This window comes from Dermacentor andersoni, chromosome 1, assembly GCF_023375885.2.
Source record: "Dermacentor andersoni chromosome 1, qqDerAnde1_hic_scaffold, whole genome shotgun sequence".
Classification (NCBI taxonomy): Eukaryota; Metazoa; Arthropoda; class Arachnida; order Ixodida; family Ixodidae; genus Dermacentor; species Dermacentor andersoni.
The window spans coordinates 2,997,598-3,023,666 of NC_092814.1; the positions used below are offsets into that span (position 1 = coordinate 2,997,598).

At 46.3% G+C, this 26,069-nt stretch overlaps 1 protein-coding gene and 1 long non-coding RNA gene across 2 annotated transcripts in view; one reads left to right on the forward strand and one right to left on the reverse strand.

Annotated features, from left to right (window-relative positions):
- The window catches only part of LOC126545625 (solute carrier family 15 member 1), an 809,365-nt gene that overhangs the window by 693,743 nt on the left and 89,553 nt on the right, over window positions 1-26,069 (forward strand). Inside the window, exons 12-15 of the mRNA XM_072286047.1 lie at window positions 775-819; window positions 12,071-12,192; window positions 12,249-12,330; window positions 12,383-12,499. Coding sequence (XP_072142148.1) covers window positions 775-819; window positions 12,071-12,192; window positions 12,249-12,330; window positions 12,383-12,499 — 366 coding nt within the window. The remainder of the gene's footprint in view (window positions 1-774; window positions 820-12,070; window positions 12,193-12,248; window positions 12,331-12,382; window positions 12,500-26,069) is intronic.
- Window positions 3,753-6,501, reverse strand: LOC126546092 (uncharacterized). The gene is made up of 2 exons (XR_007602512.3): window positions 5,917-6,501; window positions 3,753-4,700 (listed from the first exon to the last, which is right to left on the reverse strand). It is a non-coding gene; the product is annotated as an uncharacterized lncRNA (long non-coding RNA).

Below are 26,069 nucleotides of genomic sequence, written 5' to 3' on the forward strand. Positions count from 1 at the left end.
GCACTTTAAGCTCCCCCATGCATTTTCTAAGGAGCGCTATGTGTCCCTATGGGTATTCTATTTTTAGTATTTCTTTTTTTAAATTGTTCCTTACCGATTATGAAACTACCTATCATATACATTTACACTATTACAGCGATTAACTGTCTTAACTAAACAAATAACCCATTTTTGTTGATACAAGGCATTACATATTTCGAGTGACGGGGCTAAGGTACTCGCCAAAGAATGCTTGCGCATTGAAACATAAACACTAAAAATATACATAAAAAGACACCATACGACACCATAACTGAATCAGGAAATACATATGCGCTAAGATTTAGAATACCAACTTATGTATATTCTGAAGAAAGTTTGGAGGGTCAATCCTGCGTACTATGATCCATACAAAAATATGGATGTAGCCGAGTAGACAGACAGAAAGGAAGAAGCGCTGCTGAGAAAGGGTTCGTTTTAACGGTGTGGAAAAAGAAAGAGAGAACCTTTGCCGCCTTCCTGCAAATGGAAGGCGTATTTCAAGAAGTGATCACATTATTTAGTTAGTCATCCTTAGTTGAGTAAGCTTGCGCATGAGAGAGCAGGCGCACATTATGAGGCTGACGGTACACGATTGGCGATGCATTTTAATGGCGGTATGTTTTAACCACAATTTATGCACGTTTTGCGATTGTTAAAAAAACAACAAAAATCTGGTTTGTTGTCTGCTGCTTGCCGAAGTTCCAGACTGATCGCTGTGTGATAAATATGTAATCTGGACTCATCACTTGGCAGGGCTCACAGTGGACTCTGCAGGCAAATAAGATGGACGGTGAAATTGTGAGTATTTTTCTGCCATATTTTGTTTGGTGTCAATCGTTTGATATCAGAGCGTAGGTTGCACGCAGTGTAGAAAAGTGCTTTGCTCGTCAACGCGATCTTGCACCTGCCGCTTCTTGCAGCATGCGCGCTTTGCAGGTGAACACGGCCAAAGCCCACTTCTCGTTTCAACGTCCCACGTGTTGGAGAAGCTGGATGATCTGCATATAATTACATGACCGTTTTACTCTCAGCCTCTGTAGGAAGCCCGAAAGCAATGCCTGTACCGAGAACAAAGCCTGCTGTCAAGCGCTCATTTGGTCCCACCCTGAGAGCTTAGCATCGTTATTACCGCTAAAACCCTGTGCATAGAGAAAGACATTCTTCAAGAGCGGACACTACCACAGAGCCCAGCAGCCGCATTCGCTGTAGCGCATCAGGCGGCTTGCAGTAAGACCTGAACCACACTGCTGGTACCGGTTCAGGCGTTTTGAACGCCAGTTGGTACGCGTAACGCCGGCTGCGCCGTTCGGCGCGGCATTTGTTTTTGCTTCGACTGCCCAACCGCGGGAGTTCTTTGTGTGGGACCGTTTTATCATTAGTAAAGCCTCCATCGAATCTGTCATCTGTGCAACGTGCAATTTCATAAAACAGACGCAATACGCCTTGTGAAATGAGGAAATGTTTATATTGCGCTACATAAATGCTCTTTCCGAGATTTTGCTGCGTTCATCCAATGTTTTCGCATCAGGTAAGCAACGGTAGTTCTTGTACGAAGCTCCACCGACCGCATCAGCTGAAGTAGTAAATTACAAACATGTCATTTCGGTATTTAGACCTCACAGAAAAACTGCGTGTAGACGCAGTTTTCTGCAGCAAGCACAAACCACGCCAACAAATACTTCTGTTGAGAGATATGTGTAAAAAAAAAAAAAAAAAAACGTCAATAAGCGATATTACAAACAAAAGCAGTTGGCTTTTACAAACATGGCCTATAAAATACTCAACTCATCCCAAACGATACCACACATAAAATATGAGGACAACATGTGGTTTCCAAGCATTCCCCCATTACTAATAAAGGGAAAATCAGATATCCACCCGTTCGTAGCAATTGCTACAAAGGAAACCCATACAGGTTCCTCGAAATAAAAGCCTCGCAATTGCAGAAAAATTCGCCCTGGTCGGGACTTTAACCTGGGACCACCGCCTCCCCGGGCAGCCGCTCTACCATCTGAGCTAACCAGGCCGCTAGCAGATGGCAGGGCGAAGTAGAATTTGTCAAGAACTCGAAGCAAGGGCAAGAGTTTGACGTAATAGTTCTGTGGAAACCCGCAAGGTGGAGAGAAGTAATTAATAAAGGGAAAATCAGACATCCATCCGTTCGTAGCAATTGCTACAAAGGAAACCCATACGTGTTCCTCGTATGGGTTTTAAGATATCCACCCGTTCCAGCAATTTCTACGAACGGGTAGATGTCTGGTTTTCCCTTTATTAATTACTTCTCTCCTCCACCTTGCAGGTTTCCGCAGAACTATTACGTCAAACTCTTGCCTTTGTTTCGAGTTGTTGACAAATTCGACTTCGCCCTACCTTCTGCTAGCCGCCTGGTTATCTCACATGGTAGAGCGGCTGCCCCGGAAAGGCGTTTGCCACGGCTTCGAGTCCCGGACCAGGACGAAATTTTCTGCGACTGCGAGGCTTTTCTTTCGAGAAACCCGTATGGGTTTCCTTTGTAGCAATGCTACGAACGGGTGGATGTCTGATTTTCCCGTTAATAATTACTTCTCTCCAGCTTGCGGGTTTTCATAGAAATATTACGTCCCCCATTACTGGTTCTTATTGTGCACTTTAAGAACACAAATACATAGGTGACAGCACGTTTTTGACACAACTTGCCCTCAGCCGACACGTTGGTAGACCATGTAGAGAGGTGGCCACAACACAGGCTTGCAACCAGAACATGCTAGACGCTCACTGAATGTCTTCTACTCGCACTCAAGACAAAAGCCTGTTTGCACTCGTTCAGAAGATAGAATTTTCCAGTTACATGTTCCGGGTGTTTGAGCTCCTCAGCGTTACCTTTTGCGCATTCTGCGGGCGCAAGCAGCATACTGTCGTTCTGTCACTCTCGGAAATCGCTCGTAGCGTTTTCAACAAGGCGTGAGGATCGACAGAACGTACATGTCAGAGTAAGGGGAGTGACATAAAAAGAATCGCAAACTTTACCCCGTAAGCTCCACTCAAGGCGAAACTAACTGCGTCACAGCGGCCGAGCTGCTTTTCGTTAATTGCGTCATAATGCTGGGTGCGGCCAACGTGCCCCAAACGCAGCTCGAAAAGTACCCAAGTAAGTTGCAACAATGCCGGGGGTCAAAGAAAGCGTCACAAGCATGCCCCAGAAAGATTCAGTACACGCCCAACTAACTGCGCCACAGCGGGCGAGCTGTTTTTCGCTAACTGCGTCACAATGCTCGGTGCTGTGCCGTACGCCTAAATTGCTTGAATAGCAGCGCAGACTCTCAAACTAAATTTATCACTTTGCCGTACAGCAATAGCGCAGTGGTTCCGTGTGAAAGTGCAGAAGGAACGCAAGAATACGGCGAAAGCCCAAGAAACCAGAGCTACAATAAAAAAAGAAAAGACAAGCGGGTCGCCTAAAGCTGGATCCACGCGCGAGGGCAAGATCAGGGTTAATCCATAGAGAAAGAAATTTCAACAAGAGCGGACACTCCCATAGAGCCCAGCGGCCGAATTGACTGTAGGACACCAAGCGGATGTTGTTGACTCTTTCCGGTTTCGGTTTTGGGCGCGCGCGTTTTGAACACCAGTTTGTACACGCCGCGCCGTATTAGATTCGTCGGACGGTCCTACCGCTGTCGACCAGATGTAGGAGTCGTCGGACTATCTCGCCGCTGCCACCATTTGAAGGAGATGAAGTTCGTAGACAGGAACTCGGTGAACAGGATTTATTTACATATTAACAGTTTTAGCAGGATGCATTGGCAGTCTTGGGTGACTCCCATATGGAGCCCGCAAAACTAACATACAGCAAACAGTTTACGAGCACACAGCTCACTAGTTCATTTCTAGTATGACAGAGCACTCAGCTCCCGACAACGATCACAACACGAGCACGCCCTAGCAGCCGGCAAACGCTGCTTATAAGCTCTCCGCTTGACGTCATAGTTCGACGTCATCGTTCGGACGAGGACGGAGCAGGAATGGAGGGTGAGGTGTGCCGGCTTGGAGGATGAGGTGTGCCGACTTGGAGGATGGGGTGTGTCGGAGCAGGAATGGTCGGGAAGGTTCGTCCAAGCATTGTAAACTCGCCGCCGCCCCGCACTATGGCTCATACACACAAAGGCACACACATTCGAACCCATACACACAAAGGCTCCGGAGTCGACGACCGAGGGCTTCGTAGAACTGTGCTCCGTCTCGGGTGGCGCGGCCAAGTACCAATTTCCGGAGTTGATCGCGCGCCACGTGGCTGCCCGCCGTCCGCAGTTCTCGGAAGGCGCCCCGACTGGTGGGCTTGGAACACGTGCAGCGGGCTGAAAGCTGGCACGTTGCCACCCCGTATGGCCATTCTTAACAGCCGGCACCGCTGCTCGGCGCGGCATTCATTTTTTTTTTTCGCTTCTGCTGAACCTCGCGTGGCCTTGGCGTGGAATCGTTCCATTATTAAGTAGAAATGATTGCGATTGGCCTTTACAAGACTGCACCGAATCTGTCAGGTGCAATTTCATAAAGAAAACGAAAGACGTCTTCTGAAATGATGAAATGTTTATTTTGCTCTATATAAATGCTCGTTCCGGGCTTCTTCTGCATTCATCCAAAGTTGTGGCACCAGGTAAGCAGAAGTCGTTGCCGTACGATGCTCCACCGGATGCCATCAGCTTAAAGAAAGTAAATTACAAGCATGTATCATTTTGGTATATTGACCTAACAGGAGTATTTCGTGTAGAGGCGAAACGTGCGTAAGTGGTGAATGAGCGGCATTACAGATAAATTCACTTTTACGTACATTTCGCAGCAAAGACTCCTCCCGAACAATGCAATAAAATCTGAACATCCGATTTTCAAGCACCCTTCCTTTCCCGGGCATTATTTCCTGCACTTTAAGTGCACAAATACACGGGTGACTGCGCGTTTCCAAAACAACTTGGGATCAGTCGACACGATGGTACGCCAAGTACACCAAGGTGACTACAATACAGGCTCAGCCAGACCATGTTACACGCTCGCAGAATGCCTTCTAATCGCACTCAAGTCAGACTCGTGGGTGCAAAGCCTGTTTTCAGTCGCTCAGAATACATAAATGTCATGTTCTTGAGCTCCTCCGTGTTATCTTTTACGCGTCCTGCCGGCGCATGCAACACACCCGTGTTATCAATCTCGGCAATCGCTCGTCGCGTTTTCGAGAAGCATGAGTACCGAAATAAGGTATATGTTGTTGCAGGGCTATAAAATGCGTCACAAACTTGTCCTACTAAAATTCAGTACACGCAAAACTAACTCACTATGGCCGGCTTGCTTTTTTGCTAACACCTTCACAACCCCAGGCGCGGCGAGCAAGCCTCAAGATATCCCAAAAAGTTACCAAATTAATTACAATACTTTTTCGGGTCAGAGAATGCGTCACGAACTTCTACCATAAGATTCAGTACACGCGAAACTAACTGCGGCACAGCCGAGCTGCTTTTCGCTAACTGCGTCAATAAGCCGGGCGCGGCAACCGTGCTTCTAAACTACCTCAAATATAACGACACTAGTTACAATAATGTTGGGGGCCACAGAATGCGCGAACACTTGTCTGTCTTAGGCGCTACAACGTAGTACACGCATGCACACGCGCAAATGCGTCACACGGCCGAGCCGGTTTTCGCTTACTGCGTCAATAAGCCGGGCGCGGCAAGCGTGCCCAAAAACTACCGAAATAAGTTACAGTAATGTTGGGGCTCATAGAAAGCGTCGCAAACATCTCCCAGGACGAGGCATTAACTCAAATTAACTGCGCCAAGACGGCGGAGCTGTTTTTCGCTAACTGCGCCACTCGAACTAAGCCTAAATGTGCTTAAAATGCGCCGCACACTGTCAAATACAATTTCTCACTTTGCCGTAGTCCAGTAGTGCAGTGGTGCCGTGTCGAAATGCAGACGATACGCAAGAGAAGCATGGAGAAGGCCGGGAGCCCAAAAAATGGGCTATATCCAAAACAGACGGGTCGCCGAGCACGCGAGCTTCGCACGTACGACCGGCCTCGCTCACTCCTGCGGCTTGTCTGGCGCATGACGCAAGGTAAATATACCTGGTAGCGAAGCTTCCATAGGAGCCCATACGTTCAAAACATGGCGGTCCATCGGCGGTTCATGGGGCTTAGCGCCATCTGTATGTGGTGGGAACACTTCCGGCGGAAGAAAAAATAATGTGACGCCATGTCCGTTATAAGCAAAAGTGACGTCATCTTGTTTTCGAAGGCGCGAAATTTGTTTTGTTGTCCTTCCTTTGGAGCTATATATTCAAATGCCCCGCCATTCGACTTGATGGGCGTTTCGAGCTTTCAACGTGAAAAGCGATGCAGGAAAAGCCCAGCCGTACGGTTGTCGAAATAGCATCCCTGCAAAGAACATACTTTCTTTGGAGGCCGACGAAAGCTTTAGGTGCAGAGTGCTGATCCTATTGTCGGATGCCAAGCCCGTCGGCCAGCGCAGTCGCGCGAAAACAACTACACATTTATCTGGTGGTCGTAACTCACTATTTTTGACTGAACAGATTAAGAAGCGATGAAGCTACCCGCGTCACCAAATTCAGACAAACTTCGACAAGCAAGAAAGCACAAACTGTGAGGGGGGCGTATTTCAACAGGTGAACTTTACAAGCGCCTTTCTGCCCATTTCAAGACGTGCACTGCATTGCGAGTAATAGTGGCGTCAACGCCCCCTGTAGCGGTGGGCGTGAAAAGAAATTCATTTATTACTAGTAATAAAATTAAACTTGTATTTTCTTAACTCGTCACGAGTATATAAAATTGACTAGGAATATTATTTTCGTTGAATGAATCTAACTGTGTCTCGTTTCAATTAAAAAAACGCTTTTTTCTTTCCCAATGTTTGTTCCCTCCAAACATATTCGCGCTTCAATCGCTGCTCCCATAACCCCCCATGCTGATGTCGGTGACAATCTGTACGGAACCGCTTTTCGCCCGAAGCTTCGCGACCTATTTGAATCGACCTTGCATGACGTATGCATGCGCGTCTGGCGTGCCGCTAGCTTGTTGCTAGGCAACGCATCAAAAAGTGGCAAAGTATAAGTTCATTTACCCGCAAAACTTTTTCACCTTTAGTGGGAAGGAATAAAAAAAATAAAACGTTGTCTGGAAGTTTATTTCACATTCTTTTTTTTCTGATGCTCGCGTCAACTAACGGATGTTGTTGAAACTAGGCGTGACGTGTTTCCTGTTGCCAGTTTTTGAAGAGTGTCCCCTCTTGTTGAATTTCTTTCTCTATGGTTAATCTGTGGGCCAAACAGTCACGTGGTCATTTGACACTGGCCACCACCAGGCAAGGCCGCATTCACACGGTGGGCGCGCGCTCGCGGGATCCACACCTATCCGCATGTTCACTCAGCTTTCGCGCAGCACTGGAGGCGAGGGCGTTCTTCGCTCCAATTATTCCGCTTCTGTTTATTGCCAACAAAATGACAAAGCAAAATTTCGCCTTTTCGGGTTAGAAACGCGATTCCAGAGCCTATATTGACGGCCTTGACGGTGACTAGGCTAGATAGAGGACGAATACTGGGAGTACGCTAATGGGCCCGTAGTTTTTCAATTCTTTAACGTCGTCCTTTTTGTGCATTAGTATAATTTTGGCATTCTTCCAGTTCTCTGGAGCACTTCAAGTCGTGAGACATTGCATATACAGGGCCGCAAGCTGTTCAAGCCTGGTATGTCCTGCATCTTTGATTAAATCGATTGTTATTCCATCTTCTCCTGCCGCTTGTTCCCGGGTAATGTATTGCAAGGCCCTTCTCACTTCATCGTTAGTTATAGAAGGAGCCTCTGTATCCTGTTGATTACTACCTTGAATGAAGGTAGCCTGGCTCCTCTGTGTACTGTACAGGTCGGTATAGAAGTCTTCCGCTGTTTTTACTTTGTCTTCTCAATTGCTAATATTACCCTGCGTTTCTTTCAATGCAAACGTCTTGGATTGTCCTATGCCATGTTTTCTTCTCACTGATTTCATGCTGCGTCCGTTTTTTTACTGCATCCTGAGTCTTTCTTACGTTGTAATTTCGGATATTCCTTACTTTCCTCCTTGTTTATCAGTTATGATAGTTCAGCGAATTCTCTCTGATCTCCTGAGTTGGACACTTTCATGCTTTATCGTTTGTTTAAGTTCTTTGTTACTTGGGAGACCTTACCTACTGGTTACCTTGGTGGCTTACCTCCAGCTTCAAATGCTACTTCTCTAGCCAGCCTAGTTAGGGTTTCATTCATTGCCTCTAGGTCATCTTCATCCTTCTGTTCTAAAGCTGCATATTTATTCGCAAGCACCAGCCTCAATTTCTCTGCTATCACCCTTGCTGCTTGTAGGTTGGCCTGTATCTTCTTGACTAATTTTACTCTTTCTCTCTTCATATTGAGAGAAATCCTAGACCTCATTAACCTATAATCACTGCAATTTACCCTACCTAACTCTTCCACATCCTGCACTATGCTGGGATAGGCAGAACGTATTAAATCTAGTTCATTTCTTGTTTCTACATTAGGGCTGTTCCAGGTTCACTTCCGGTTGCTACGCTTCCTGAATAAAGCATTCATTATTCGGAGCTTATTCCTTTGCGCGAATTGTAGAAACATCTCTCCTCTACTGTTTATAGAAGGATGCTGTTGTTGCCAATTGCTTGTTCACCAGCGTCCTTTTTCCCCCCTTTTGCATCGAAGTGGCCCATCAGTACAGTATACTGAGTTTCCACTTTTGTCGTCGCTAATTCAACATCTTCATAAAACTGTTCTCTATCTTCATCATCGTGAGTGGAGGTTCGAGCGTAGGCTTGTACTACCTTTATTCTATACCGCCTATTCAGATTCATTACCACTACTACGACCCTCTCATTAATGCTTTAGAATTCGTGAATGTTGCCCTCTATGTCCTTGTGGATTAGGACTCCTACCCCGTACTTTCGCTTATCCTGAAGTCCTCTGTAGCAGAGGACGTGGCCCTTAGTCAACACAGTATAAGCCTCACCCGTTTTTCTAGCCTTACCAAGGCCAATAATATCCCAAACTGTTAGTTCCTCAGAGTCCTGCTAAGTTAGCCTCACTCGACAAAGGTCGGGCGTGAAAGGTTGGCAGGGTCAGTTTCCATTGGCGGCCTTTCCGGGTCCAGAGGTTCTCAGCACCCTCTGCTGCGTTACAGGTCTGACCACCGCCTTGGTCACTTGCTCCGCAGCTGCTGGCAACTGAAGGCCATGGGTTGATTGTGGATACATGAAGGCGATAGTGGCCTAATACTGCACGGCGGAGGCTAATTTCTGTTCTGGTGAGGGATATTCTATGCCTTTGTCATGACCATGTCGTCGTTGGGTCGATGTCATCAGTCGTCGTTATGCATGCGTTTCATACCGTCGTCATAATGCCGTCATTGTTTCCATGCCTTCGTCGCGATGCTGTCATCGTCGTCACATCTTCGGTATTCTAGCTTCGTCAGTTGATACTCCTCATAACGCCGGCATCCTTTACTCGTCGTGATTCCAATGTGGTCATGCCCAGGTCATCTTACCGCCTTCGGACACAGTAGTGTATGCTTGGACGGCCGATGAGCACTCGAGTATTCTGCGGGAATGTCGTAGTTTAAACATGATCGATGTAAAACATATTTTACTTTGAACTGTCACGGAGAAGATGGACCTTCAGGCCCCAGAGCGATTCGGCGAATTGGAGATTGGGAGCGAAAACACCTAGCCCGCACGACCGTTACACTTTAACGTTCGTGTTACGCACTTGTAACTGTGCTGTGACGTTTCTAGAACGCAGCTCTTAGGCGCCGGTTCTTACGGCAGCGTCGGTGGCGGCGTAACCGAGCGAACGAGCACAGCGATAAATGACAGCGAACGCGGAGAGCAGCGGGAGATGAAAAACGCGAGAAAGAAAGCGTACAGGAGGGTGCAGCGGAACCATGGGGTGGAAAGCGGAGGAGGACGATGGGGCGAAGAGGAGCGCAGTGCGGCGACAATGGCCACGAGATGGCGCCAGAGTAGCGCGCATTCGTCGGCGGCGGCGATTCCCGCCCGCGTGGCTCTATTTGCAACGTGCTGCACGAGACAGATTGCCCGCGGCCAGCCAATATACCGCGAAAGGAAAATACGTATATAGCTGCGTTCCAATTACAAAATAGGCAGCATCGTAATCGTGGGCGAATTTTTTTTTTCAATTTGAAAATGTAATCAGGACTACAGGTTTATGAAGGGTAGGTTAGAGAATTAGCCTTAGATGCGTACGCGAAGCTACGGCTCTTGCTGTACAGAAAGACGTCGTCGAGCTTCCTAAGGCTCAGCTGCTTTGAAGAAAGGGGCCCATTGGTTCGAAGGGCGAAGCACTGACAGCGATTGTAAGGTTTCCCTCATTTGCTTGGGACCTAGGTACCCTGTGATGCAGTCACGAGCATCGTTTGCCCCGCACTCGAATAGTTCAGTATGGACTCCAACGGAATAGATTGTTGAGTTTGCATATTTTTGTTCTTTTTTGTGCTTTTCAGTTAATGATTATCGATTTGTCCTGACATTATTCCTTCCACTGTAAGATTTAAGTCCACCTTTCAACATCACTTAGTCTATAGCAGTCTGTAGTTATAACTTGGAATAATCCGCTAATTTCTTGGCCACTCCCTCAGTGGCCACGACAACAACAACAACGACTCCTGGATTGTTGCTGAAACTATACGTGACATATTGGCACGACGCACCACGTAACGCAGTTCCTACTCTTTAAAAAGAAAAAGCGCCCTGGAAGCCACAAAAACGCATGCAGGAAATTCTTAAGATTGCTTTGTTATACTTGCCGTGGCCTAACGGTTAGAGTCTCGGGCTTATGTGCTAGAGTTCCTTTGTTCGAATTGAGCCGTCGGACAGCTTTTTTATGCATAGTTATTTATACATCAGGAACCTCACGGCATAGGTGAACAGTTGCTTGGCGTGTTCAGATAATTGCTCTCGCAATAAAATTGGCAAATGTCAAGAACACACGCTGGGTGGGTTAGGTTCCATGTGGTAGACTCCAAGTGAAGCAAGAGAAGCAGGGGATTAGCTGTCGCATTGAAATCCCATAGAAGTATTCGGCTTAAGCGCGTTTAAGGGAAAAATCAAAATGCAGAAGTATTGTCTAGGGACAGTAAACTGTTTAGAACAACGGATAGTTAGTATCGAAAGTGAATAACAAGCCAATCAGGGCCTCTTAGGAGAACGGAAATAGTAAAAATTTACCTATTTTGACAATTCTTGCGCAGTGCGCGAAACGTTGAGTGGCAGAGTCAAGTTTAGTTGTGGTTGTCAAGCGTCCCGAATTTGGAGGGAAAGTATAGACTCTAGCGTAAAAGTCCCCGTTGCCGACTTGACCCAGTGGGAACCGCGAAAATGTACCGCCATTTTTTTCTACTGAGTAACAGTCAATCAAACCATATTTCCTTTTGATAATGCATGAGAACTTGCTCAATTACAAATTATTTTTTTATCCTCTGCTGCATTGCTATAAACATACAGATGGTCTCGTTCTTACCGCCATTATAATTCTGCGGTAGACCGTAAACGTTCACAGTAGCTCTATTTATATCGCTATAGTCGTATTAGCGAAGACACTACGGCACCTTTTCTTGGCAAATTCAGGCATGCTAGTACTAGACATTTAGTTACCGTGTATATATATAACCGCGCGTTTTAAAATGTTAGCGCCGGTCCATCTGTGCATTTTTCCTTTAAGTAATAAGACCGTTCTCCGGCCAGGCTCAGTAATAGTACAAACATGAACCTGTTGTATGGTGCTATATTACCTGTGTTATGATTTCGAATTTTTTTTTTATTGAAATGCCCCCTCATCATTTAATGCCTATGGGAGGAGCTCTATTGACTCAGCCCGCAGGATGGGCCAGTCAGCTTCTTCCTGCTGTGCAATGCTTCGTGCAGTTTTCCTGTGTGCATTAATTGACGACCGCGTTCCTGGCGGCCCAGCAAAACACGCCTTATGGTGGCGACATTGCTTCGTGTGTGTACGCAGCTTGGTTACCAGGTGCTCCCGGACCAAATGCAGCTGGTGAACCCGCTGCTCATACTTGTGCTGGTGCCTGTTTTCAGCTACGGTGTATACCCCATGTTCAACCGTTGCAACCTACTCAACAGGTTCGTATCTCACACATGCGCGTGTCTGTCGCTGCCAATCCCTTGTGCCAATGCAGGCCCCTGCAGAAGATGACTGTAGGGGGTGTGGCGGCCGCTGCGGCGTTCGCCGTTGCCGGTTGCCTCGACATGGCGCTCGAGGTGAGTAGAGCCTGTCGTAGGCGCTGCTTGGCGCTCACCGCTGCGCGCGCAGAGTGGTGCGGAGGCCCCCTCACCGGCCGGCTTCACGAGGCTAGCGTTCGTCAACGCCCTGCCCTGCCCGGTGCAAGTGAGCGGTCCCCAGCTTCAACTGCGACTTGAGCCCGGAATGGTGAGCACTGTCACAGCGAGTGACACAGCGGGGCATGGTTCATTCATTAGCCTGTCTCAAAACAGTATGACATTGCAGTCTCATGGATTTTCACCAAAGTTCAAGGGACGGCAGCGCCGTGCAATGTTTTAGCTCTTAAGCCGGCTCATATGGGTACCCTGCGGGTCACTGCGAGGTCGTATGTAGCACTTGTTGTTTGGAACAGCTCTAATAAAGAAACCGTTGAATAGCGTGCGGTATGATATTAATAGGTCTGCATGCTTTGGAGGTGACAGCCAACTATGTTTATACCGGTATTGCGTCGACCACTTTTGCTTCATTACGAAGAACAGACAGCTGATTGGTCACGCTTCTGAGTGAGTCAATAAGCCGAGCTAGATAAGCCCGTTTTCCAAAGCTAGCACGCGTATGGATGTGGTTGTGCGAGGAGGGCCGGTGACGCGGTACGGAAGCAAGATGACTGTGTGTACTGTTAAAACACAAAACAAACGCGCTTGAATTGGTGTGGCATTGTTTTCTGTCATCCTCTTCTACCAAAGTCTCCTGTGTCAGATAACAAAGATGGTACTTAAGTGGACGCCGTAGATCTCTTACTCTTCAGTAACGGTTCACGTGGCATCGACATCTCCACCAAAACAATTGGGTCGCCAGCTTTGATGAAAAAGGCTGAGTAATATCATTTGTTTAGCTGTCTTGAATCAGTAGCTGCAGATATAAGGAATTATTCATCATGGCGACGTCACAGTCAGAGACTGTTGCAATTAAAATATTTTGTAAGCCGTTCTTTTTTGTGGCTGCTCGTGCATGGAAAGATATGAAAAATAGTACGCGAGGAATTGATAAAGTCTTAGTGCCCCGAAAGTACTCGGGGCTGAAGATTTTCAGCCCCTCTGTTCCAGCAAAGAATAATAATCTTGAAGCTCGCTAAAATGGCGCCGCATTCTGCAGCATGAAATAATTAGCGACAGAATAGGAAAGGTCTCTTCACTTGTACACCCAAGCAGCTTAGACAAGATGTACTTGCATGCACTGTTCTTGCTCGGACTGCTTCGCATTATGGACAAGTGGGCAGAGCCTGCACTGACTGTGCGTTCAGTGGCAGCAGTCAAGCACTGTGGAAGTTGATATGGCAAAAAGCATTGTTTGACATCTTATTTATTTTTAATTAACCATACTGCAGGCCAATCTTTTGGCCCTAGCATGAGGGGCATTTTCGGAATGACAAACAATAAATAACAGCAATAAACTTGAAAACAGCAAAAGGGGCAAAAGTAACCACGCTAATACACTGGAGAAGCAATTTTCAACAAAACAGAAAGAACCAAAACAGACAGAGCAGAACTAAACCAGCAGAAAATACGTACATTTATACAAGTGCAAGTATCTATAGCTCACAAAAGAAACGTGCCTGTTCTGCCGAAAGGTCTTCGGCCTTGATAACACTTGGCGGCAACTCATTCCATTCAATCACTGTTCTAGGGAAAAAAAGCTATTTGTAGAAATTAGTTTTCGCAAAAATAGGCCTCAGTGAATGTTCCGTTGTGTGCCTTGTTTTCCTAGTAGCCGCAGGTTGAGCATAACTTGGTTCAGATAGGGTAATATTTGCGGACATAAAATTGTAAAGTAACAAAAGTCGGTTCATTTTTCTACGTATCTCCAAAGTTGTAATCTTATTACGGTTCATCAGTGATGACGGTGAATCCGTCCTTCTATATGTTCCGTACAGCCTTTCTTTGAACACCCTCAAGTTGTAACATATCTTTCTTAACATATGGGTCCCACAGCGCAGACGCGTACTCTAACTTCGACCTAACACATGCGTTATAAGCTAGAAGCCGAACACTTACAGGAGCGTTTCTAAGTTTCCTCATAAGAAAACATAGCTTTTGAAAAGCTGACGCTCAAATATCTGAAATGTGCACACCCCATGAATGATTACTGCTAAGAGTTGCCCCTAGGTAGGTATATTTATCAGTCTCCTTTATAGTGCTGCCGTTAATGTGGTAAGTGAAGGTACTCGGATATTTTTTGCTTGTTACACGTAGAAGAACAGCTTTTTCCCTATTCAGTTTCATGCTCCAGTTCTCGCACCAGTCGTGAATTTCCATAGCAGTTGTTTGTAAAAAGGCGTGGTAATTTGCATTCGAGATTGTTTTGAAAACCGTACAATCATCAGCAAGTAATCTGATCGAGACATCTTTTGGTATTAGCTCCGTTAAATCATTTATATAAATTGAAAACGACAATGGCCCCAACACACTCCCCTGTGGAACCCCCGAGGTAACTGGGAGCACACTGGAAGAAAAATTCTGCACTTGTACAAACTGTTCCCTATGATTAAGGTACGCGCAAATCCACCTAACAACACTGAGTGGAAGTCCAATGTTCTCCAACTTATATAGTAATTTAACATGCGGTACCTTGTCAAATGCCTTGCAAAACTCCATAAACAGCGCATCTACTTGGCCAGTCATGTCAAGAACACTTTTCTCGTTGTCCAAATCCGTGCTGATGAACCGATTACACTTTATGTTCGGAGAGGAAGTCTTGTATGCGCTTAGCAATCACATGCTCTTACATCTTACAGCATTGAGGGGTCATTGAAATAAGACGGCAGTTAGAAGGCAGAAGACGGCTGCCCTTTTTTATATGGTACTACACGCCCCAGACGTCAATCATCAGGTATTTAGCCCATTTCCAGTGAAAAGTTAAAGAGCTCTGTTAGGTACCAAGAAATTTGTTCGGCATATCTCCACAAAATTAGGTTCGGGAGGCCGCCCGGCTCAGTAGCTTTACGCGTATCAACATTTAAAATCAGCGCCAAAACCCCTTCACCCGTTACCCGAATGTCTGCGGGAGGTCCGATGCGCTGGTTCGTGGCTCATATTCTTCATACTCAGAAAATACACTTTGAAAGTACTCGTTAAAGGTCTCCGCTATGCTAGAAGGATCTGTCTGAATGACACCATCGACATTCAATTTGGACACTTCGACTTTTGTGTTACCTAAGTAGCGCCAGAACTTAGACATGATCGTTTTTAAAGAGCTCCGCAAGGCTCTTGTTGAAAAAAAAATATTTTTAGCTTGCCTAACTTTCGATAAGAAATCGTCTTTAAGGAGTCTGAACTGCTCGGATGCAATTTTACGTTTCTTCCTCCGTCGGTTTATTTTTCTTTTACTCTGAATTATTTCTATGGTGATCCATGGGTTTAATCTACACTGACGGAACGTTTTTAGTCGCACAAAATTTTCGATACAGTGGCGGATAACATTGCGAAATTGCTTCCATGCTCCCTCTATATTACTTATAGGATTGCATAGATGAGTATCCAAATAGTTTATTATGGCCACATCATTCGCCCGAGCAAAGTCCTTGATAACTGTTATCACAGAAGCATTTTTTGCCTATCAGAGTCTTTAATCCATAAGTAGAAAATTAATTTGTGATCTGAAATACCCTCCTCCACTAACACAGTACCTGCACCGAAAATGTCACTGATAAACAAAAGATCTATGACTGCATTTCCTCTTGTGTTTACTTTCATGACTTTGTCGAGGTTAAGGGAAAGCATAATGTCCAATATGGTGTCTCCGGCCGTAGAGCAACCATAATGAAACGCTTGCGAATTAAGAAAGGGAAAATTAAAATCACCAGTTATTATTAGACATTTTCCCTGAAATTGTAGCGCGTGATGGCACAATTGGTTCAACTACCAGTGATCAGTATCGGGAGGGCGATAAACAGCGAGAACAAACCTAATATAAAGAAAACGCCACTCTCAAAAACAGGCTTTCGTGGTTATCAATCTGATCAAGCACTTGTACGTCGACCCACTTTCGAGCAACGCCACCACGTGAGCCTCTATCCCGTCTGTACAACCGATAGGTCGGCGAAACAACTTCATCGTCTCGAATAAACTCATTTAGCCAAGTTTCTGTTATGACGCGTACATGTGAATCATGCAGCAGCAGCAATTCTTCAAGTTTATTCAATTTATTTACAACACTTGGAGAATTCAGAGAAAGCAAGCGTAGCTGGCAAGGCTGTAGTCGCTAGCTAGGTGCAACCGCTGGAAGGTTTCGGCAAACACTTCTCGGTTTTGGTTCTGCTTTGCGTCAATGGGAGCCATCGTCCCACGTGAAAGGGCAGTCGTCAACCCAAAGCCTATCGTGTACTAGAGACACTTTCTTTCCGGCTTCGTTATCAGTCTTGGCACTGGCCCAAAGTAGCTTACGCCTTCTGAGTGTGTCCCCACAGTAGTAATTCTGAATAGAAATTTCCGTTCCTTTTGGTTTTTTTTTTACGTTGTTCCAGACCGCTTGCTTTTCCCTCTAATTTTGGAAATAAAGAATAATCGAATGATTCGGCTTTGGCCGGCCAAGCCTGTGAATACGGGCGACCGACTATCATGTGACGTCCATCTTGAAATAGTTCTTTTATAATGGTAGTTCGCAGGGTTGCCTCCGATTCTGCAAGTGTATCAGGAACGCCGAATACAATCAGGCTTTACCGGCGGCTTCTATCCTCTACTAATTATTCCTGCTGCATGTGAAGCGTCTTTTCTATTCCCGCTACGCCTTCATTCAGGGAAGTCTTGTTCTTTAGTTCTTTTACTTCGTCTTCTAGTCTTGTCAAACGGGCACCAAAGCTATGTATCAGTTTTTCCATAGTCTCCAGGTGGTCTTTCAAGTGGGATATATCAGCTTTAAGCAACTTCTGACCTTCCACAAGCATTGCTAACATCTCCTCTACCGTAGGTCCAGGATTTTCCTGTACATTGCCACAAACTAAGAGTTTGCAAACACAAGAACAGTCGTACGCAATGCATACGCAAGTGTGTGGGCACGGTACAACAACCAGGAATCTGTTATCACTTCTCAAGGAACTGCAACTAACCTGTAAGACGACAACGAAACGCATGATGAGTGACCTGCGCCCAGCGCTTTCGCCGTGCCCACTCAAGTTCATCAGGAACGGTGCAGTCTTTATAGGGTAGCTTGCTGGCAGAGTTGCCAGATGCTGCCGAGCAAATAAGCAAACAACCACCCCAAAACAAGCCCAAAAAAAGCGGCGCGACTTTTGCTAAGAAGCCCAAAAGAAGCGGACGATAACAAATTTTCTGATTCTCGCAAATCGTTTAATTACAGTATCAAAAAATCGCACAAATAACAAGGGAAGGCGAACAAATCACTTTAATTATTTTGAACAGCAACAACATCCGCAAGAATGAGCGAAAACACTCATTTAGTTTTTTAACATTGTCCCCAGGGTAGTCTGCACCCTGGTCATTGCGCGTTGGCCTGTACATGAATGAAGTTACTTGTTGACTCATCCAACCTATGGTTCATTTCACGGCTCAACTACACACAGTCATCGTCGGATGTGTTCGACTCATCAGGAAAATCCTCCGCGGCTACTTCGGAACCATACATATTTTTAGAGTTGAATAGCTGCAACATTTTTAATGTCGGTTGAAAGTCCCGGCAGCAAACACCTCGAAACTTTAGGCCATAACGTACGTGCAGGATGCCGCTCAACATTGGATTCTTCATTCTGTTTCGGTGGCGCGACTTCACCAGGTTCATGTGCGAGAACACGCGCTCGCCATCGGCATTGCTAAGGGGCATGGCCAACAATGACAGAGCGAACTCTGCTATTTCCTTGAAACAACTTTCGCCGCTTGCATCCTTGAAATCTAGCACTTCTACCCAGAAAGAAGCGCCGTCCTTGTCGTTTACATTTTTCCAAGGAAGGAGGCACAGCCGTCTATATTGAGTATCGAGCAGTCCTACATCTCCCTTGAACAGTTTGAGGAGAGGCACGTCCTGAAGGGGCAGTTTTACCTGGCTCAATACGTTCTCGGGCGAGAATGATTTCATGGAATGCCATAGCTGAATGTTGGGAGGAAGCCTAAGCTGCACTTGCTTTGCAGCCTCAAAAATGAAATCCCGGCATCTCAATTTAACGTCTTCTTCTTGCTCAGCGTTAAGTTTCAATGCTGCCACTTCGATGTTGAACAGCACTCCAAAGTCCACAGCAGAAAGTGGAAGGTGGGTCGCACTGTCCTCCAGGTTGACTTCCAGAAGTCTTTCTCCTGCAGCTGGGATGTACAACGGGTTGAGCACTCTGCAAATCAATGATCGGAAAAGGTTCTGAAGGCAATCAACCAGTTTCAGTGAATTTCGAGTTTCAAGTTGGAACAGCTTATTGATTCTTGAGAATTCTTGCAGCAACGGGTTCAGGAACACTAGGTACAGCTTGTTGACAGGATCCCGATACATTTCGGACAGAATCTCAGCGTCATAACAATGGTACTTGTCCTTGCAGATGGTAAAGTGAAGCTTGAGTTCCTCCCGTTGTTCCAGTATACGTTTACAGCAGCCGGAGATTGACAGCCACCGCGTTCCCGACAGCTGAACCAACTTTAATGGTTCTTTGCCGTTGTTCATCAGTCTGTAAATTTTGCCGTACTCCTGAAGCCGCAGCGAACTGTGCGAAAACCAACTGTACGAACGGCCAACCAGGAATTCCAGGCTGCGGGGCAGCACTTCTACTGCCTTGCTTGCACATAGTTGAATCGAGTGACACACGCACTTGACTAGCATGAGGTTCTCATTTTTTCGACGCAAGTGTGTGTACACAGAATTGTTCCTCCCAACCATAACATTGCATCCGTCGGTTCCAATTCCGATACACCTTATGAAATCCAGACCAACACTGGTCAAGAAGTCCAAGAGGCCTTGTGCAATCTGTTGGGCACTTGAACCCTCGAGCGTGAACAGTCCCAGGAACGTGGACACTACTTTTTTTAGTGAGGTGCTGAAATAGCGAACCACGACAGCGACCTGCTTTTCATTTGCTACGTCAGTACTTTCGTCAATCAATAATGAGTACTGCGAGGCACATATATCCTTCACGAGATCCTCAAGCAGGCAACGGGCAAGAACTTTTGTTATTAGTGCCGCACATTTTGTTCGGTGCAGCTTTACCTCGCACGCCGTGGACGACTGTAACAGCTCGCCGAGATGATTCACAGAGTTGATAGTGGCATGACACGCCGAGCAACATGCCAGGTTGAGCTCCAATTCTGGTGTTGTCATTGGAGGCGATGATTTGGTGAAACCCATGGTTGTCAAACGTGCGCTGGAAAGTGGCCGGGAGTACTTCGCGTGTTTTTCTGTTGCCATGTGCTGAACGAGGTCGGCATGATGAGCGCGGATTTCACACTTGCAATACTTGCATGCAGCTTTTTTATCGTCTCCGGTGACTGGACGTAACCAGTCCTTAAGCTGCGCTTCCTTTTCCCACTCTTTACAATATCGTTTGCCATATTTCGATCACTTCGAAGCCATTTCGCACAAAGAACACCGCCAACACACTACGACACAGACGACCACGAGTGCTGGCAGGGCGTCAAAACATTGATTAATGGATAGGGACAGTTTCGTACTTTGTGACTCCTGCTACTATCACGTATATTTAACGACAAACGCGCGTGATGGGCATTAAAATAACAATATTTGCAGGAAAAGCGCGAGTAAGCCCAAAAAAACGCGACAAGCGACTGTAAAAATTTATAAGCGACTCGGTGAAAAAAGAAGCCCACATTCGCTTATAGTAAGCGGAACTGGCAACCCTGCTTGCTGGTGACGTTACAAAGCCACGGATTGAAGTAAAGGGCGGGGCATCCTCGAAGACACCTCAGAGTTCATTGCCCAGCGCGTCGGCGTCTTTAGCTGCACACACGGGTACCGACGAAGCAGAGGCAGGGCGCTGTCTATCGACAGCAAAAACGCCTGTAAGAGGACAACGAAACGCACGAGTGACCTGCGCCCAGCGCTATCGCCGTGCCCGCTCGTGAAACATAGACATCGAAGTTCTCACAGCTAGCTCACACGTCCAGGCTGCGCTCACCAATCAATGGCATCGTTGCCACATTGAGTCTGCGGAGCTACGAGGCAGGAAACAAGCGGCGTTTTGCTTATGTGGCGCCACGCCTGCAGCGACGCAGGCGCCATCTGCCCAACGCGTCAGTCACAAAGAATAGCCACTGCGGAAGAAATCATGGTGAGGAATAAGCTAGGGGTAAATGTACGCATCCTTCACTGCTTCTACGCGTCATGACGGTATGCAGTGGCGCTGTGGTCAGAGGCCTGTCGCAAAGCGGGCGTCGTCTACTTAGCCTGTTGTTCTTTCACGCATGTAATATACCAAATAATTTTTTCGCGCGAAAACATTTTTTATTCTTTATTGGAAGAATTCCCCGTGGGGCCTTAGGCGTTACAGCAGCGGGGATATAGTATCGAATAAAATACATCATAAATTACACAATGCACTTGCTTTTCAGTCAGTCTGTTTCACTGGTTTAGTGTTCAGACAAAAGAAAATTAGCATACATGTTCGTCTTGGCTTTGCATTCAAGGATATTTTTTGTCCTGCGCCTAGAGATAGAGTGAGGTTCCTTTGTGCAAGTTTATTTGTTTATTGCGGTTTCACTATGGTCAAATAAATATAGAAGTTTTCATCTCACTTTTCTGCGACGGGTGCACCGGGATTCGAAACCAAGCTCATCTTTCCTTGCCATGCAACTGTCACCCTTTCGATACCGAAGGAAATTGAAAGGAAATTGTTATCCTATCGCGACAGACTTTATGAAAGCGTAATGGTTGTTTTTTGTTTTTTTATGAGTCATGCTCGACAGCGGTCACTTCTTATATCGTCTGCTAAGGCTTGCAGCCGTTAGATTCCTGTACTGAGACATTTCAGGAGCGAAATGAATAGCGTCAAGCTGGGGGCCGGACCTGCGGCTCCGGCACAGAGTGAAATTGTTCCTGCAACGACGATATTTTATGCGTAACTGGGCAAATGTTGGCTTCACGATGCTCCCACGTTTTCAGGTTGACCTGAACCGCAATTTTTCCTGTACTTTGGGGTCACCTAGGGCTGCGACAGTTAGGAATTCTATGAGCGAGGTCAACAATGTTGATCTCAACCAATATTTTTCGCAGCTGCTTACCTGCTTGTCTGCTCCTCCTGAACAATTAGGCCCATGGTATTGGATTTTCTCCAGCTGCAAATTTTCCCATATTTAGGAGTATGTTTACACAGTAGCGCTGGAATTAGTTCGTTCATACCTTACCGACCGATCTCAATATACTGAAATAGGCAGATACAACTCCTACTATAAAGAGCTGCTGTCAAGGGTGCCACAGGAAGAATTTCGAGGCTTATCTTTCTCCTCTTTTAAAGCGAAAGTGTTAAGAAACTCGTGTCGCAGAAAACACGGCGTCGGCGTCCCGCGTAGTTGTCCAGCGTCAGACATGACATCGGCAAAAGGTTTGCTGACCACGCATACTCAGGCCTTCCATATGACGCAAGCAATCGACTGTACTAATTGAACTTCTCAAGCTAAAATACGTAGAAAAAATTGTAAACTACAACTTGCGCACAACCTACATAAATGGTAGCTCTCGGATTCTAATTTCATTATACGAGAAAACATAATTCTGTTTCGCGGAAACTCAAAGAAACACCTTCACACATACAAATCGGCCTTGGCGTTCACAGTCCGGCCGCGGCGCCCGCGATGGGCGCCTTAAGGCCGATCCACACGACGGACCAAGTCCGCGGGCCGCTCGGTCATGTGATGCGACGTAACGGCCCGGCGCGGTCCGGTCCGGCGCAGAGCACATCCACACGGCGGACCGCCATAGCAGACGGCAGAGCAGACCAACCAGCTACACTCTCGGCCAGAGTGTTATCATTGTTATCATTCCGGCTCGAGCCCCACAAAGCCGGGAACTGCTCAACGAGGTATACAAAATGAAAAAAAAAAAAAAAAAAACTCCTCGTCACTCCAAGCGGACACGGTGTTTAAGAAATATATCTGCTGCACGCACGTGTAGGCGGAACGGCGGACATGAAACGACTGGCTTGACTGGCTTTTGCTGAGCCGAAAACTAGGTTGGATTTGGCTGAAGACAGTCTGTTGCCGACCCGCCGTGGTTGCTCAGCGGCTATGGTGTTAGGCTGCTGAGCACTAGGTCGCGGGATCGAATCCCAGCCATGGCGGCCGCATTTCGATGGTGGCGAAATGCGAAAACACCCGTGTACTTAGATTTAGGTGCACGTTAAAGATCCCCAGGTGGTCGAAATTTCCGGAGTCCTCCACTACGGCGTGCCTCATAATCAGAAAGTGGTTTTGGCACGTTAAACCCCATAATTTAATTTTAAATTAACTCTGTTGCCGGATAACACTCGCTGGCTAAGCCAAAATCGCTGCGGTTTGCATGCGGTCCGCCGCCAAAACGGAAGCGGGAAAAGCCTCGGCGATTTTTTGGACCACGAGGGCCGCGGTCTTGCGCGGGTCAACGGCGGTACGCACGAACTGGTGACGTCCTATCACGTGATGCGCGGACCGCGGTCCAAAAGAGCAATTTGGTCCTTCGTGTGGATCGGCCGTTAGGGGCCACGCAGCGGCGCGGCCGGTGCCTTGCTCGCCTTCGCCGCATCGCGGCGCACGCAAGATGCCGTAGTTCAACCACAAAGCTCGCTTTGGTGCGTTCGCGGCAAGCGTTTCCACGTAAACATTACGGTTAACTGGGGTGGTTGCTTGGGCTAGTTGGTAATTCATGAGAAAAAATGACATACAGCGCGAAGGACAAGGACTGCAAGAGACGACATACACTGCGCTGACTTCCAACAATATTTTATCGCGTTTCCACATCGTGTGTGTATATACAAGAGGGAGCATGCGCAGAAAATGAAAGGCAGTCAGAAAGGGTGTTTTAACAGCAATTCATAGTACTAAGAACGTGGTCACTTGAAAAAAACGAACATTACGATTTCTATCTGTTGAGATACAAGACTTCACTAGGGGTCAGCGTGATAGAGGGGGCACTAACGCACACACTACCCATGTTTCAGATGAAATCAGCTTCTATAATTTCCCGGGTGAGCTGTGAGCTGTGTCTCGCTGAAACTTCCGTATCTTCAAAGAGGGGCATGCAGCCGCAGTCCCGGCATTGAAGGCATTGAACAGCGTTATGGACTTTGTTATAGTGCTCGCTTAAGCGATCGTTTAAGCACGAAGCAAGAAGTTGGTAAACCACATTCGTTGCGCATGTCACAAAACGTTTTCTGTGCCCGACAGAGCAACAACTCTGACGTGATTTAGGAGCGTTTACACGCTTACAGAGCCTTGCCAGCTTTTGCGGGTCCGAGAAAACGACTGTGATTCCTGCATGCTACCGAATCTTTTTTAGCCTATGGGAGACATCATGCACATACGTTAGCACTGCAAACCTGCGTCTTTCAACTGGCGGGCTCCTTGACTGAGCGGGCTCATCACGTTTTGTGCGCCTCAGAAGCTGTTCCGCTATGGCTGAAATTAAGGGCAGAGGGTAGCAAGCCCAAGAAAGGTGGTCAACCTGTGCAGCAAGACTATGTTGCATCTTGTGTAGACAAGATTTATTGAGGCTGTTAACGAGGCATAACATTATAATACCTCGTTTGACAAGCTTTGAGTGTGTCGAGTTAAAGGGCAAGAGTGGATTCTTCTCGGTTGGAAGCACCAGCACGCATGTTTGTTAACAAGGTACAGCCTGAGATCTAGAAAGCGCAAAGAATCATCAATGGGGACCTCATGCGTAAATCCTAGAGGCTGCAGCTCTTTCCTAAAGATTTCCAAGCCTCCAGAAGCAGCAGGCTGGAAAGGGTGATCAGTACAATCAATAAATACCAGGTAGTCGACCACAAACCTGCACACTTTGACAACAGGGGATGCATCTAGGTGACCTTGAATGTTGCGATCATGATGAGCTAGATAAATATCACTTAGTGCCGGCGCCAGGCATCATCCTATACAAACACAATTCCTTTGTATGTAATTTCGTTAATTCTACGAGGTGAATGTTCATTTCAAATAGAAGGTCAGCAATTCAAGAAAGCCGCTAAAGAAAAACCGGCAGCATTGTGCGAGCCAATTGTTGCAATTCATCAATGCATTCTTCAACACACAGTAGCAAATTGTCATGCGGAAGTGAATAGTACAGATGTTTAACGTCGATCGAGAACATCTTGAGTCCCTTTTCATTCTCTCTTAAAAAACTAATAACTTCACCAGAATCTCTAGCAAGGAAAGGATCGTCAATCATTTGAAGATTTAGTTTGTCTCGCAAAAACAAGCCAAGAGCTTTCTGCCAAGTCTCTGCTTCTGTTAAGATAACCCGCAGAGGGCAGTCAATCTTGTGCGTCTTCGCTGAACAGAAAATATCTATGTTTAGCTTTTTATTTTTTTCTATCACTTTTGCTAGTTTGTGAAGGCTAAGGGATTTGCGTAGTTTTTTGGCTTTGAATTTCCCGTTTGCAAGGGAAACGCTGTCATCACGTTTAAAAACTGAATACATGGCAAGGGTGGTCTTCCAATTGAAGTCACCCAACGATAGGACAACGAAACTACCTTCTTTGTCAGAGGGTAAAAGTGATAACGAGTTGGCTTTCAAAACGATCTCGTTATCACTTAAACAATCGTTTAAGAGAGCACTATAACAACGTCCATAACACTGTTCAAAGCCACTTGGGCATCCATTGCCGGCACTGCGGCTGCGTGCCCCTCTCTGAAGATACGGAAGTCTTAGCGAGACACGGCTCACCCGAGAAATTATAGAAGCTGATTTCATCTGAAAACTCGGTAGTATGTGCGTAAGTGCCCCCCTCTATCACGCTGACCCCTAGTGAAGTCTTGTATATCAACAGATAGAAATCGTGATATTCCTTTTATTCGAGGAGCCATGTTCTTAGTACTATGACGCTGTTAGAACACCCCTTGTGACTGCCTTTCATTTTGTATGCATGCCCCCTCTTGTATATATACACATGATGTGGCAACGCAATAAAATATTGTCGGAAGTCAGCGCAGTGTATGTCGTCTCTCGTAGGCCTTGTCCTCTGCGATGTACGTCATTTTTATTACGGTTGAATACGCTCCAGTTGCCGGGAAGCGTGGGAAGCACTCAGGGATCTTTGAATGCTATAGCGTTCCATTCTTAAAGGCGAAGCTCAAGCGTCCTCCAAATTTTTACATGAATGATATAGTACAAATAAATAAAACTTGAAAATTCCTTATCTACACAGATGATTGCTGTGTGTTTTTCGCCGGAAAAGATCTAGTGCACGTTACTATCGAGGCACATGCGTTTTGTGCTAGAGTGAACGAATGGTGCAAGATGCATTGTTTGACACTGAACGAATCGAAAAGAAGGTGTGTGTTGTTGCGGGCGTTAGGAACATTGGCTAAGGTAACCGAATCCATTATGCATGGCCCGTACAGTTTTTCGATTCAAAAAGGCGTAAAAACACTTGGCATTATATTTAATGAACATATGACCTGGAACCAGCTCATTTAGTCATTATTCGTAAAATTAAACAAAGAAGCAGGCGTAATGAATACGTATAGACAAGATCTCGCGGTGGCAATTACAAGATTGCTTTATGATGCCCTGTTCAGCTCTTATTTGTGTTGCTATCTGCTAATTTGTGGTCACACTACAGCTGAGACACAATCCTCTT